This window comes from Danaus plexippus, assembly GCF_018135715.1.
Source record: "Danaus plexippus chromosome 18 unlocalized genomic scaffold, MEX_DaPlex mxdp_35, whole genome shotgun sequence".
NCBI lineage: Eukaryota > Metazoa > Arthropoda > Insecta > Lepidoptera > Nymphalidae > Danaus > Danaus plexippus.
Genome location: NW_026869854.1, coordinates 989,963 through 1,003,873, shown reverse-complemented (window position 1 = coordinate 1,003,873; position 13,911 = coordinate 989,963). Strand labels below are relative to the sequence as shown.

The 13,911-nt window shown below is 32.3% G+C and overlaps 3 protein-coding genes across 4 annotated transcripts; 2 read left to right on the top strand and 1 right to left on the bottom strand.

The window, feature by feature from the left end:
* The first annotated feature begins 687 nt into the window (after window positions 1–687).
* Window positions 688–3,190, top strand: LOC116773156 (transmembrane emp24 domain-containing protein bai). Its single transcript, XM_032665553.2, has 5 exons — window positions 688–1,023; window positions 1,415–1,535; window positions 1,812–1,882; window positions 2,393–2,519; window positions 2,689–3,190. The coding sequence occupies exons 1-5, from the start codon at window positions 847–849 to the stop codon at window positions 2,808–2,810; spliced, it is 618 nt and encodes a 205-aa protein (XP_032521444.1). The 5' UTR covers window positions 688–846; the 3' UTR covers window positions 2,811–3,190.
* Window positions 3,017–6,435, bottom strand: LOC116773147 (zinc transporter 7). The gene is made up of 3 exons (XM_032665543.2): window positions 5,957–6,435; window positions 5,523–5,740; window positions 3,017–4,585 (listed from the first exon to the last, which is right to left on the bottom strand). Exons 1-3 carry the CDS (start codon window positions 6,144–6,146, stop codon window positions 3,953–3,955), a joined length of 1,041 nt encoding a protein of 346 aa, XP_032521434.1. The 5' UTR covers window positions 6,147–6,435; the 3' UTR covers window positions 3,017–3,952.
* A 661-nt stretch (window positions 6,436–7,096) lies between these two features.
* LOC116772957 (nucleolysin TIAR) lies at window positions 7,097–11,613 on the top strand. Of its 2 annotated transcripts, none has more exons than XM_032665290.2 (4): window positions 7,097–8,153; window positions 8,223–8,318; window positions 9,472–9,541; window positions 10,389–11,613. In XM_032665290.2, exons 1-4 carry the CDS (start codon window positions 7,290–7,292, stop codon window positions 10,505–10,507), a joined length of 1,149 nt encoding a protein of 382 aa, XP_032521181.1. In that variant the 5' UTR covers window positions 7,097–7,289; the 3' UTR covers window positions 10,508–11,613. The 2 variants fall into 2 exon arrangements, with proteins under 2 accessions (XP_032521181.1, XP_032521180.1); XM_032665289.2 differs by having other exon boundaries at window positions 7,098–8,153; window positions 9,454–9,541.
* Window positions 11,614–13,911: the final 2,298 nt, after the last annotated feature.

Genomic DNA, 13,911 nt, shown 5'->3' with positions numbered 1-13,911 from the left:
CAAGTGCAAATTCCAGAAATAATTGCATTAAAGTCTGATAAGAACGTAATACTAAAATATTTTTTGTATTATAGATATAAACTTATTATTAAAATTATGTATGGGCGAATACATGGTATTCTTTTTTTTTTCAGTTTCAAGTCATTTAGAAAAGTTGTCATATTAATAGAGAACATTTTGAGTACACTCTTTTTAAATAAATAAGAAGCTGATATATTGTAAAATATTAACATTTACTAAAAGAAGAAAAAGGAAAAATATTGTCAACATAAAAATGAAAGATCATTTAAACAATAGTAATAATAATGTTAAATTTTGTTGTAATTATTCTCAGTGATGATTAAATATAGGTAGTTTAATATATTTGTAATATGAGTTAAATATGTAATCCTTATGAATAAAACATTACTTATAACAGAGTAGGCATTCCTAATCTGATATAATTTTTTTAAGTCTTGTTAGAAAGGCTAGGTAAAAATCTGTTGGCCATATTTCCAAAAATTAAACTATTTTTCAACGCAAGTGACTTTATAAAACAGTCAACTAATTTTGATTTGTGAAACAGATTTTAAAATCATTATGATTATATTGAAAACAAATATATCTTAGATATTTTTTCTTGTTGTTATATTTATTGCGTCGTTAGTATACAGTATCCATAAAGGCAATTGCTATTTTATGGCAACACCACTGTAAATTTTTCAGAAGCACAGCGCCGACGTTTCTAATTTTTCGGGCCAACTCATCGGTTCTTTGACACAGAATAATATGTTTGTTTTTACATCGAGAAGTAATGATTTCTGACTAACTACTAATTAATTAATAAATAAAGGAGAACAATTAAAAATGGAGGTCCAATATCTCTTTCTTTTACTATGTGTTTTTTGGAACGGTTGCAATGCTATTATGTGGAGTTTAGCACCAAACACACAAAAGTGTTTAAAAGAAGAACTACACGCTAATGTGCTTGTAGCTGGTGAATATGAGGTTACCGAAGCTGCTGGGCAACGAATTGATTACATTGTAAGCTTATTGTAATATGGACTTGCAAATTAGAACACGTTAGTTTAATACTGAATCCTAACTAGAGATAAACAAATATAACCATATTTTCCGGCTTTCTAATCATGAACGGTTTTTCTTTTTGTTATTCTATTATAAACTCCAGCAATAAATGGTTTTGTGTGTAAGTGTAGGGTATCTGAAAATGTTCAGTATGAGCTACTGAATTTATTCTGTATTATTAAAGGCATTATTAATACATGTCTCTGGGCATGTGATGTATAATGTTTTATCAACATAAGAGTAAATTTTATATACTTTCCAATAGATTTTTACATATGATTCACTTTAAGTGTGTAAGCTTATATATATGATTAAAATTTTTATAAATTCTAAACTATTTCTCTGACAGGTCCGTGACTCAAAAGGTCACATACTTGCTCAGAAAGATGGCATCACCAAGGGAAAATTCACTTTTGTAACAGAGACATATGATACATTTGAAGTCTGTTTCATTTCAAAAGTGCCTCAAGGTAAGATAATAATATGGTGAACAGTTAAAATATCCAAAATTCCCTTTATGAAGTAAGAATTACTATAATAATGGTTTTTAATTTTTATGGACTCCAACACTTGTTTGAGAATTTGGGCTTCTCCAAAATGATATCAACATATATATTAATTTAATTGTCCATTTTAAACAACCGATCCTCAGATTTTAATTAAGACAACTCATTAAATACATTTCCCTTACATCTTGTTATAAAGATTTAAGTAGAAAATAATTTTAAACCTGTTTCAATCAACAGAACGTCGCGGTGTTGCCCAAGAAGTGACATTGGACATCAAAGTTGGCATTGAAGCAAAGAACTATGAAGGCGTAAGTATATGAAGAAATATATATAAGTACATGTATATAATAAATAAAATTATCTTTAAAAAATAACTTATATTCTGTACACAAATGTATGCAGATATTCATATATTTATTTCTTTTTATCGGTCAATCTTCTAAACTCTACACCTGCCAGAATCCTTGGGTAATATTGTGTGGGCTTGTGTAGTGTAATCTTATTATTAAATCAAGTTCATTTGGCATTTCATTCATAATTTTATTCCTTCTCCATATATGTCTTACTTATATAAAGTTTTGTACTAACTTTAAATTAACTTCTACTTGAATATTCCTTTATTATGACTAATATAGAATATCTTGTGGAAAAAAAATTAAAGTTTTTGTTTTGATATAAGCATAAATACCATAATGTGTATGTACTAAATATAAATTGACATCAAACATACCACCTATGTTACTCACATTTCCGCATGTCAGTTTGTCGAGTACGTATTTATTGTTATGAATTGCAATTAACATATAATTTGTAAACAGATCGGGGAGGCGGCAAAATTAAAACCGATGGAGCTCGAGTTGAAGAGATTAGAAGATTTATCAGAAGCTATTGTACAGGACTTCACCCTTATGAGGAAGAGGGAGGAAGAAATGAGAGATACTAATGGTACGTTTATATTTACTTGTTTTTGACCCTTCAATCTAATAATATTAATATTAGCTGTATGTACTTCTTATTCCCCTCTATAAAGTCATGATTTTGCATTTATCTGAAACTTTATACTATTTATAATGCTGTCTATTCTAAACTGACCTATTATCTCGTTCTGTTTCAGAGTCTACAAACAATCGTGTGCTATTTTTCAGTATATTTTCAATGGTGTGCCTCTTAGGTTTGGCCACATGGCAAGTGTTGTATCTACGTAGATACTTCAAAGCCAAAAAACTTATTGAATAAACTTTTTATATATTTATTAATAGATATAATCACACTGAGTGTATCATGTTATACTGGTTGTTGTTTATGTTAAAGGCGCAAGCTTTTTAACTGTCAAGATTACCTCAACACACTCAATTCTCAGGTTCTATACATATTTTGCCATTTTGTAATAAAACTCGTAGCATCTTTTATCATTCACAGTATGAATTTTTAACAATTTCAACATGAAATAGTTGAAGCTCAGTGTGATTATATCGTTGCTTGGATCTCGTGGCGCAGTCACGGTTTTTTTTTATTAAATAAAACGATTTCCTTTACTTAACAAATTTATTTAAATATGTTTGTTGTATGTATATGATTGATATCTTGTCGCTAAGGATGTAAAGAGATTTATTAAAGTCCTACTGTTTTATTTCTTAACACCCCTATTTTTGTAAAGAGATATATATATTAAAAAAAAAAAAATTATATGCCAGTGTTTTTCCGACCTTAAAAGAAATATGACTATTTATATTGTGACGAGTTTCATAAAGTTATTTGAGACCGGAACAAATTTAAAGCGACACACACACATATCTCTATGTAATTGTCACGTATTTATATAAAAGTCCAAATTAATAGCTTTAAAAACAGTATACAGAGGTAACTCAAGTTTCTAAACTTAATGGAATGCGTATTATACGGTATGCTCATGATTTTTTTTTTTATTAATTTACCGAATTGATATTAAAATAATAAAAATAAGATTAATAAAACAAAGTAAAAATATATTTATACATAAAATAATTTCGAAATAAATTGTAGATATTAAATACCAAGTAATACTTATATTGATTAAATTGCTTTCTATTGAAATATAAATGTAATTGCACATTGTAATGAAAAATTTTAATAAAATGCTTATCGGCAAAACTGATTCTACAAAATCAATTTTATATGACACAGAACACAATTTGCATCACTTCTTCTATGTACTGTTAGTTTTAAATAAATAGATCATTCACAACACACTCGTTTTTGTGAAACTCCATCTAAGACATTAAAGAAACGTCTCGGGCAGGTTTATTATAGCACTTACAGGTTTGCACAGGATTACTTATATACAATATATTAATGTTCACTCCTTGGGAATATGTACATGTGTTATATTCAAGTCCTTATCAAAGTGGAGAGTAGTCCAATTGAACCGTGAGATGTTTGACACCAGCCTCCCGGAAGATTCTGGCAGCCTGGTCTGTTATGTACCGAGGGTCGACCTCCTTCGCAACCTCCAGCTTCAAAACACCAACGTGGACGTCGCTGCATAAGGTCCAGAAATGTGGATCCTGTACAGCATGAACTCCAGCCAGACCGACGACCCTCGTGTACAAATTGGGTAGGGCTCGTTCGAGCGACTCAGGAGTCCGTTGCATGAGAACAGCACCAGAGTCAAACACTAGCGGGAACACACTCGCGGCAATAAGTAACGCTATCGCCATGGAACAAATGGGATCAGCACGCATCCAGCCGAACATCTGCATTAAAATAGCAGAAATGATTACACCCACGGAACCCAGAGTGTCTGCGAGGACGTGGAGGAACACTCCACGCATTATAGCGGATCCAGCTCCCGTCGGAGCTTCGATTTCGTCATGAGAATGCCCGTGGTTGTGGTTATGCGAATGACCGTGGCCACCATGGGAATGGCCGTGGCCACCGTGACCGTGTCCGTGGCCGTGATGAAAGGCATATATACCGATTAAATTGACAAGGAAACCTAACACGGACACCACGAGTAGGCGCTCATGTTTCACCTAAAAAAAATAAAAAAAATAACGTCATTATAATGCAATGGGAGAAAAATGACAATAAGTACGTGCTCCAACGTATATTGAGAAACGTCTATTCAACATTTTGTAAAGAATAGAAAGTTTTACAAACGTTGTGGCACGTTGAATAATTTTCTGCCTATTTAGTGTTTTTAAATATTTTTGATATTTATTAATCGCAACCGATGAATTCGCCGTCTATCACTGATAATTAATATTTTTCAATAAAAATTACGTTTCTATATAAATTTTCAATTATAAACGAAATTCGCCACTGAAGGTCGCGAAATACATAAAAATAATATTGATTTACAAAAAAAGTTACACTTAACACGAAATACATTCCATTTAATTTCAATAAATCACATAACTAATGATAGGGCATGCTCTGTGTTGCAATATATCTTATCAAAGACTTTTTGTGGAAACCAGTTAGTTACATTATAACGAAAAATTAAAAATATATTGTTGGTATTGATGGAATAAAGTTTTTATATGTATCATTATATTAAAATAAAAATATTAAAAGAAATAAGTTTGTTCCAATGTTACGAATGGAAGCATTGCATTTTAATTATCTATCTATGTATAAATTAGTAAAATTATTCTGTAATAACCAAAAATTCTTATAAAACGTAGGAATTAAACATCCTACTATTTGTTCAACTCAAATATAGAAAATATAAATGTAAATAGACTTAAGACTTTCACGAGTATTCATTTAAATAAAAATAAAAAGTTGCTGGAAAGTAACCAAAATGCCGGGAGCATGTAGTTTTTAAAAATAATAAAATACGTGTAGTATTCTGAAAATATTGGTTTCATTTAAATATAAATGTAACTAAGATCTACTTCCCCAATAAAAATTATCACAGAAGAAAAAACTTATGACTCAACAGTTAAATAGAGTTAAAAATATTACCTCCGGTGGTTCAATGGCCCTTTCGACGGCTTCTTTTAATATGAAAAATGAAATAAACAAAAGAAAGAGTCCATTGACAAAGCCGGCAAGCACTTCAGCTCTGGCATAGCCATAAGAGTAGCGTTCATTGGCTCGCCATTTAGATACTAAGGATGCAGCAAGTCCGGCCACCAAACCCGTGCAATCAAAGAACATATGGAATGCATCAGAAATCAAACCTGCAAATGAGGAAAACCATAAAAAAATATATACAAATATTTAATTATTTGAATTTTAATTATATTTAAAAATATATGCAAGAGATAAGAAGTTTAATAATAAAAAATGGTAAACATTATACAATTATTGAGTTTTGAGTTGAGGTCAGTAACATTTACTATTAGTTATTGAAGACTAAAACTTTAATTAAAATTAATAATAGAAGATATACTTACCCAAACTGTTCGACCAAACACCATAAAACAATTCCACAAATGCAAAAGATAAGTTAAGTAATAGAAACAGAAACAAATTCTTAGAATTTTTATCTGCGAATATTAGTCGAAGCCAATTTTGAAATTTTTCACGAAGTCCACCTACAGAACCTCGCGAGACCCTAGTGTCTTTTTGTGTAAGGGGAAGCATTTTATTAATATAATAAGTAATTGTATGCTTCACGTCATTTCAGACTTAAAATCAAAAGAAAAACGATTTACTGCATACGTGTTCACTCACTAGCGGTCTATAACCTTATATGTAAATGATTTTATCGAAACTGGGAGATATTATATGTAAGATAATGGTTTAAGAAATACATGCTTTATTTAAAGAGAAAAAGCATGTTCTATTTACAGTAATCGAGAGAAAAATTAATATCTAAGTCTCAAGACGACCTGTCATATTTTGCTGTCGTCAATCGAGGTCTGTCATTTCATGATAGTGTAGTGTGTAGACATAAGACGAACTATCAAGAATTTAAAATATACCTTCGATTACTTAAAAATTAGTTTTAATACTTATAATCAAAGAGAAATAATTTAAGTTGTTAATATTTCCAACATCTGTAATTATTTAGTTGTTTATAGATTTTGAGAATTACCGTACATAATATATTTATTTACATACATTTATGAACAGTGTACAAAAAATTATAATTCTTATTCTTATTTTAAAAAATATTGTTTATGGATGTACCGCAAAAATTAATAACAATTTCGAGTGTATTAATTGGTGAAAATTACATACAAAAGTCAACTGACCAATCAAACTGTTTCACAATTCTCCTAAGTTGTAAACGAAAAAACATTTTCGATGATTCATAGCGTTTAAACTGACACTCGTTTCCGGAAAGATAAACATATTGTCTATGTTATTTAACAAACATTGGTTATGGTGTATAAAATGTTGTGGATTTATAAATTATCTCAGGGTTTGAATTAAGATGTTTATGTGATTTAAAAAGCTATAGTTGTAATAATTAGCTATATAGAAGACTTCTTGTATCTTTAAACTTTTATTTCCTATGGTTCTCATTTTTCCCTCCAAATATTTAAAAAAATTCTACCGGAAATTCATCTATAGATGCGTTTGTTTCCGAAAAGTGAACGTTTCACGAGTCAACAGCAACGTCTTTCGAGAAGTTCTAGGCGCTGTTTTGCGACATTTTTCTTTCTTTTACCCGTCATCCAATGTTTAATGTGATGAAATAACACGTTAAATAGCGAGTATTTTTGATATTAGTGTTCATAGTCGTAATAAAATAACTACTAGATTACGATATAAGCTAATATGGGCGACGAAAGCCACCCGAAAACTCTCTACGTCGGTAATTTAGACGCGAGTGTGACAGAAGAATTTCTATGCGCGTTATTCGGCCAAATAGGTGAAGTTAAAGGCTGTAAAATAATACGTGAACCAGGTAATGATCCGTATGCTTTCCTTGAGTTTACAAATCACGCGTCGGCGGCTACGGCCCTGGCCGCCATGAACAGGCGAGTATTTCTCGAAAAGGAAATGAAGGTTAACTGGGCTACGAGTCCTGGTAATCAGCCTAAAACGGATACAAGCAATCACCATCATATATTCGTTGGTGATCTATCACCAGAAATAGAAACCCATATTCTACGTGAAGCTTTTGCTCCGTTTGGCGAGATTTCGAACTGTCGAATAGTACGTGACCCACAAACGCTCAAATCCAAGGGTTATGCCTTCGTTTCGTTTGTTAAAAAAGCAGATGCTGAAGCGGCAATACAGGCTATGAATGGACAATGGTTAGGATCGCGATCCATACGTACTAATTGGTCAACGCGTAAGCCGCCAACCAAAGGTCCAAACGAAGGAGCACCGAGTAGCAAACGTGTAAAACAACCAACATTTGATGAAGTTTACAACCAGAGCTCACCGACGAATACTACAGTTTACTGCGGCGGTTTCACTAGTAATGTAATTACAGAAGAATTAATGCAAAGCACATTTTCACAATTCGGCCAGATTCAGGACGTAAGAGTGTTCAGGGATAAGGGATATGCTTTTATTAGGTTCACAACTAAAGAAGCCGCGGCTCATGCTATAGAAGCGACACATAATACCGAAATTAGTGGACACACAGTGAAGTGTTTCTGGGGTAAAGAGAATGGAGGAACAGAGAATCAGGTGATTTGATATCTTAATATTGATGTTAATAACTAATAACAATCTGTTACTTAATTAAAATATTTTCAGAGCACGACTAATCCACCCGCTGCACCTGCATCAATGGGTGCACAAACACAATATCCCTATGCATACCAACAAGGGATGGGATACTGGTACACTCAGGTAAATATCAAAAGGAAAGGATTTACATCACTACTGGAGGTAAAACATATATGTTTACCCACCACCTTAAACAGATGTTTTTAAACAGATTTCCTGTGATTGTCAAACAGGATTAAACCTTAGAGGTTTCTTATTATCCATTATAGAGACATATTGAAAAGTTTTAAATATAATGTGTATTAAATATGCTAATTATTGTCATAGCCAACAACAGTTTTGTGCGAGTTAAACAATACTGACACTTGTGTAAACAGATTTAATGTTATGCACAAAATACTAATTACCCATTAAAATATATATGAAATAATACTGGCATAGCAATATATGTAATTCACATAATATTTGCTATGTACATGGTTTTGTATGAGATTAATTAAATATTATTTAACAATTAAATATTAAATACTAATTTTGGTGAAATTTAAATAGCACATGATAGATTTATCGAGTTTTTGAGATGAATAAGTGTCATATCATTAAAGAGAAATAATATGTAACAAAAAATGTATGGTTGTGACAGAAGGAAGATTGGTAGGTCATTACTTCAAGGTCATGACATACAAGTTCCTAAAGCTTTTCTCTTTCATACTTACACAAGTATTTGACCAATTATAAATCTATTTTGTTATTGCATTTTGTGTTGTTTAAAAAATAATAATTACATGGATCAGCTAGAGAATTATATACAAGTTATACTATGGAAGCAAATAAAATATTTTATTATACAAGCAAATAAAACTTGTAATTTCCATTTATGCACTTTGTTGATATGATATGTGAATGGAACTCAAATATAACTTAAATCAATTAAAAGAAATATTGAGGTTGCTTTATTAAGAGAAATAATTATAAGAACTGTTATAATATTTACAGCTTTTAATTAAATATAATGAGGTCTTAGACTGGAGTATTCATTTAAATGAAACTAATATTTTTCTGATTACTACGTGTATTTTATTATTTTGAAAACTACATACTCCCGACATTTCGATTACTTTGCATCAACCGTGATCAATGGCAGACGAGATATGAATGTCTGTCAGTCGGACTTGTTATTTATCGTCTACCGCCAACGATTATTTATTGTAGGATATCTTATGTATGTAATATAGTAATGGTAGCTATACATTTCCAGGGTTATCCTGCGATCCAGGGCTACATGGCGCCAGGGTATTATCAGCAGTATGCAGCCGCCTATAGTAACCCTCAAGCAGCTGCTGCGGGTTAGACAACATTTTATATATCACATTATTCAATATCCATACATAATACATTACTACTCCATACCATGTGTTTCTACTACCAAACTAAACACAGACAATTTGCAGTTATACTTTTATGTGTAAAGATTTTTTGTATGACTAACTTTAAACTGTGAGTTTATTTTGATGGTGAAACATATGGTAAGGGAGTTGATAATTTAAATAGAATCACTCCCTTTATATGGAGAAATTCAGAGTGGGCTGAATTACCGTTACATTTTTAAATTGAATGTATGCCAGGTGAATTGATACGTGAAGTAAAATTTGGAAATTTGTCTTATTGTAATCTAAATTTTTCAAACATCACATATTTTGATACTTTGTGTCTAAAATATTGTAAGATGAATGCTTTATTGTAATATAGATAAGATAATACATTACAAACATTGAGAGACATCCAGGCCACTGATTGAACGACGCCATTTTGCATTCCTAGACTGACATTGATGGTTAATATTTTTAATGTTAAGCAATGGTTACGTGTTATAAACGAACACAGACATTAATTTGAACAATTATGTATTTTCTAAAACTTGTTTCCTATAATTTTCCTTGGCAATCGTTATCTATTCTCAACTACAACATATATCGATGTTTTAAATCGTTACAGGAAGTTAATTCAGTTTCCGATTTGTTATTTATTCCACTTTATACGTCAACAATTTATATTTTTTACCTCAAATTAAGTGAACTTTAGATATTTGTTGTATATTAACGTATAAAACAGCAGTCTATCAGTCTAGGCACCAAGGGGGGTCTTGTTTGAAATATTCTACATACAATACAATGAATGTGTGTTATGTTCCAGCGGGCTACCGCATGAGTATGCCGGGTGGCGCAGTGGGTGCCGTGGGTGCGGGCGGTTCGTGGGGCGGCGCGCCTCAGCCGCTGGTGTATTCGGTGCCTTCGCAGTACCCCTCGCAGTAGCGCCGCCTCGTGCTGATGAAATGTCCCTGGTACCGGCTCGTCCCGGGCGTCCGATGACTTGCATGGACACCCTCGTTGATAGTTTATAATGGGCTCGGGCTGGTGTCAGTGATATTTCAGTACCGACCGGCGTCGCGCTTCCCTCGACCGTTTTTATATGTTTGTATTACCCCGGCCGAGAGACGCGCGACTCCGCCTCCGCTAGATATTATCGCGCAGCACAAAGAATGTTAATTCGGTTGATTTGTGAGAGTCTTACATCTTTGTATATGTAATTTACCAGCCTTATTGACTGCCTTTAGACAATTATGGTACAAGAAATAACTTATACAGCGAAATACGTTTGTTACTATAAAGAAAGTACTGAATGTATAGGTGATACATACATTTGTACCCGAGTATATTTCGTCCAGTACAGTATATCCGGTATATTTGACTTGGTATAGATTGCCAAAAACCACTAAGATGTCGGAGGCGGCGAGCGGACCGGGCCTCGCCCGCCGAGCTCGCCGGCCGCCGGCCGATAGTCGATCTACACATAGATAGGACATAACGAAATAAATTATAATTTTTTAAAAAAAGTTATGATTATATAGGAGGGGAGTAGTGTCGCGAGTGGGCTCGTGAGCCGTGTACATACGTCGTTGATATTTATTTCGGACTGAGCCTGTGTTCGTTCCGCCGCCCGCCCGCCCGCCCTCCACCAGCGGCGCGCCAGACCGTTGACGTGTTATATTAAGTTCGGCACATGTTGTTTTGTTTGACCTGAATTGTTATGATTTATTGTATGGAAACACTGGTGAGTCAATAAAGCAGTGGGTCTGGGACACCGGGTGTTTGATTTTGAGTATATACTGTATCGTGTTTATTTCTGGGTCCAAAATTGAACGGCAGTTCTGTTCTGTGATTGAAGGTTGAATACAGACGGTCGATGAGAAATTATTGTAAATTCTTAAATGAGGAAAATAAATAGTTTAAGTTAAATAACACTTTTGATTTCTGTTGTTTGTTTATTGATGTCGCTACCTGTGTCGCTTCCCGGACCATCTGACTTGGATGATTAATAAACACGAACTGTAAAGGAAATATATTTTGTACATAGACAATAGCCTTTTGCTATACCTTCCTACCTCTACAATAATATTGATTATATCGCATTTGCCACATTGTAAGCAAATTATTATCTCTTCTTATTTATTGATTAAAATTTTTGTGAATATTTAATGTACTGGGATACTTAAGCTGATATTTTTAAATCTATCTTTTGCATATCTTGTTTGGTACTTGGCTTAAAATAATTTTATTATTTTTCAAAAAAAAAATTAACAAGTTTAACTTAATGAGTGTAATATTTGTGAGGTTGCAATCCTTTACACGGTTGTCGTATTAAACAAAAGAAAAAATAATGTACTATAAATATACGATTAAATAAAAAAAATTAATACCAAATTAAATTTTAAAAAGGGGACCATAAACTGAAGACTTTAAAATCCGTATTAAGATATTGGTACACTCTAGTTGCCGCCAGTTACCGTTCCTGTCAAAAGTCACTACACCATAACTAGTGAGGTACAATAAATAATATTTAGTAGTCACCTACTGCATTCATTATGCATATTATTTATTCCGTTATTTTTAATTATTGTATCTCAAAATTATATGTGTATTGTATTCTGACATTATCACCCAATTAATAATATTATCAGTGGTAAATAAGGTAAATAAAAATGTTGCCAAGAATTGTACGCCTGTCCAAAGTTGCATCACTTTCATCTCGTACTGTCGGGAACGCAGACTGAGCGGCTGGACTATAATTCTGAATATCATACGATTCATAAATCGTTTAACAAACCTGCGGTAAGTACCCATCCTTATCTTTTTGTTTTAGTATTATTTTACAAGATAAGAAATTATTAAATAAATGTCAATAGAAACGAAGTTTTAACATTTAAATCATGATTTGTGACACTTACGTTTCAGTCACACTGTTAAGTTAGCCTGTAGTAAGAAATATTCAATGATATTAAATGCAAAATAGTTTGATCCTTACCATAAAGTCACTTTTGTTTTGTATTATTGTCCCGCAGTTTTTACTCATACTTTTGAGTAATTTACTCAAGTGTTCGGGATCAGTAACCTCCATTGTCTTTGTAAATATTACCGCAGCACTTGAGCTGCTGACGATTCTTATTTATTTTATCAAAGGCTGCTTTCATCAATTCCATAAGAGAGTTCCGGTAGTTAGGGCATTTTAGTTAATCTATCGCATGACACCTTACAGCAAGTCGCTGAGTTGCGATATAGTGAAAGGCTCTGTATGAAATCTAGCGTATCTACGCATTTACGTGTAATATTTTTAGATAGCATTTAGTTTTCCGTTAGTTTTAAAAAGTTTCCGTTAGTTTTAAAAAGTTTCCGTTAGTTTTAAAAAGTTTCCGTTAGTTTTAAAAAGTTTCCGTTAGTTTTAAAAAGTTTCCGTTAGTTTTAAAAAGTTTCCGTTAGTTTTAAAAAGTTTCCGTTAGTTTTAAAAAGTTTCCGTTAGTTTTAAAAAGTTTCCGTTAGTTTTAAAAAGTTTTCAGTTTTGCTACCGAAGTATCGGCAAAAGTATAAATTATCATCATTCTTAATAGACTGCACAGAACACGTCTCCAAACCGACCGCTTTTTGTCAATGTACAAAAGCCATGTTTTTTTTCCAAAAATCAGGAACATAGCCTTCCATAAGTTTTTCATTGCTTTTTCCATTTAGTTTTCATGTCAATATTTTTTTTATGAATGTCTAATAGTCTATTAGTTTTTTAATCAGACCAGATAAGCCAGAACAATTTTCGGGTCACGTTTAAAGCAGTATCGTTTCATGATGCAGCCGGTTTCGTTTCACCGGTTTATTATTTTGATCTCCTCTTCAATTGTAGATTTTGCAAGTCAGTATGCTTACCAAAACTTTTGCATAACGTACGTAAATTCTATAACGTAAGAAGTATGAAAAATGGAAAACGCGACGATGTAAAATGGGAGCTATCAGCGTCGAGATACACTTCTTGATTTTCAAGTGTGGGCTGTGACTAGTTTTTTGACTGTATGTATTTTCATTACTGGATTGCCAAAGTTTAAGGCGATTTTCACATAGAAAATATTTTTTTGCCAAAATACATATCACACTATTGTTATATTTCAATGTTTATTTCATTAATGTATAAGCTAGTAAATAAAATTTATAGCTAATTATGAATACTGTCATTTTAATGAATACAATGTATCACTTTTAGTTTATACTTAACTCGATAAAGTATTTCATTGTAATAACATTTTGAAAAGGTCATGTTTAATTAAGTTTTCCTTAGAGGAAGAAATTATTTTTATGAAGGTTTGATGAATAAAAATTTTAAAAAGGGACCACTAATG

What these genes read in the sequence shown, in the direction of transcription:
- LOC116773156 (XM_032665553.2), top strand. Translation starts at nt 847, where the DNA reads ATGGAGGTCCAATATCTCTTTCTTTTACTATGTGTTTTTTGGAACGGT. An exon ending in GGCAACGAATTGATTACATT is followed by an intron (nt 1,024 to 1,414) that starts GTAAGCTTATTG and finishes TTTCTCTGACAG; the next exon opens with GTCCGTGACTCAAAAGGTCA. An exon ending in AAGCAAAGAACTATGAAGGC is followed by an intron (nt 1,883 to 2,392) that starts GTAAGTATATGA and finishes ATTTGTAAACAG; the next exon opens with ATCGGGGAGGCGGCAAAATT.
- LOC116773147 (XM_032665543.2), bottom strand. Translation starts at nt 6,146, where the DNA reads ATGCTTCCCCTTACACAAAAAGACACTAGGGTCTCGCGAGGTTCTGTA. An exon ending in TGTTTGGTCGAACAGTTTGG is followed by an intron (nt 5,741 to 5,956) that starts GTAAGTATATCT and finishes CCTCATTTGCAG; the next exon opens with GTTTGATTTCTGATGCATTC. An exon ending in GGGCCATTGAACCACCGGAG is followed by an intron (nt 4,586 to 5,522) that starts GTAATATTTTTA and finishes TATTTTTTTTAG; the next exon opens with GTGAAACATGAGCGCCTACT.
- LOC116772957 (XM_032665289.2), top strand. Translation starts at nt 7,290, where the DNA reads ATGGGCGACGAAAGCCACCCGAAAACTCTCTACGTCGGTAATTTAGAC. An exon ending in ATGGAGGAACAGAGAATCAG is followed by an intron (nt 8,154 to 8,222) that starts GTGATTTGATAT and finishes AAATATTTTCAG; the next exon opens with AGCACGACTAATCCACCCGC. An exon ending in TGGGATACTGGTACACTCAG is followed by an intron (nt 8,319 to 9,453) that starts GTAAATATCAAA and finishes ATACATTTCCAG; the next exon opens with GGTTATCCTGCGATCCAGGG.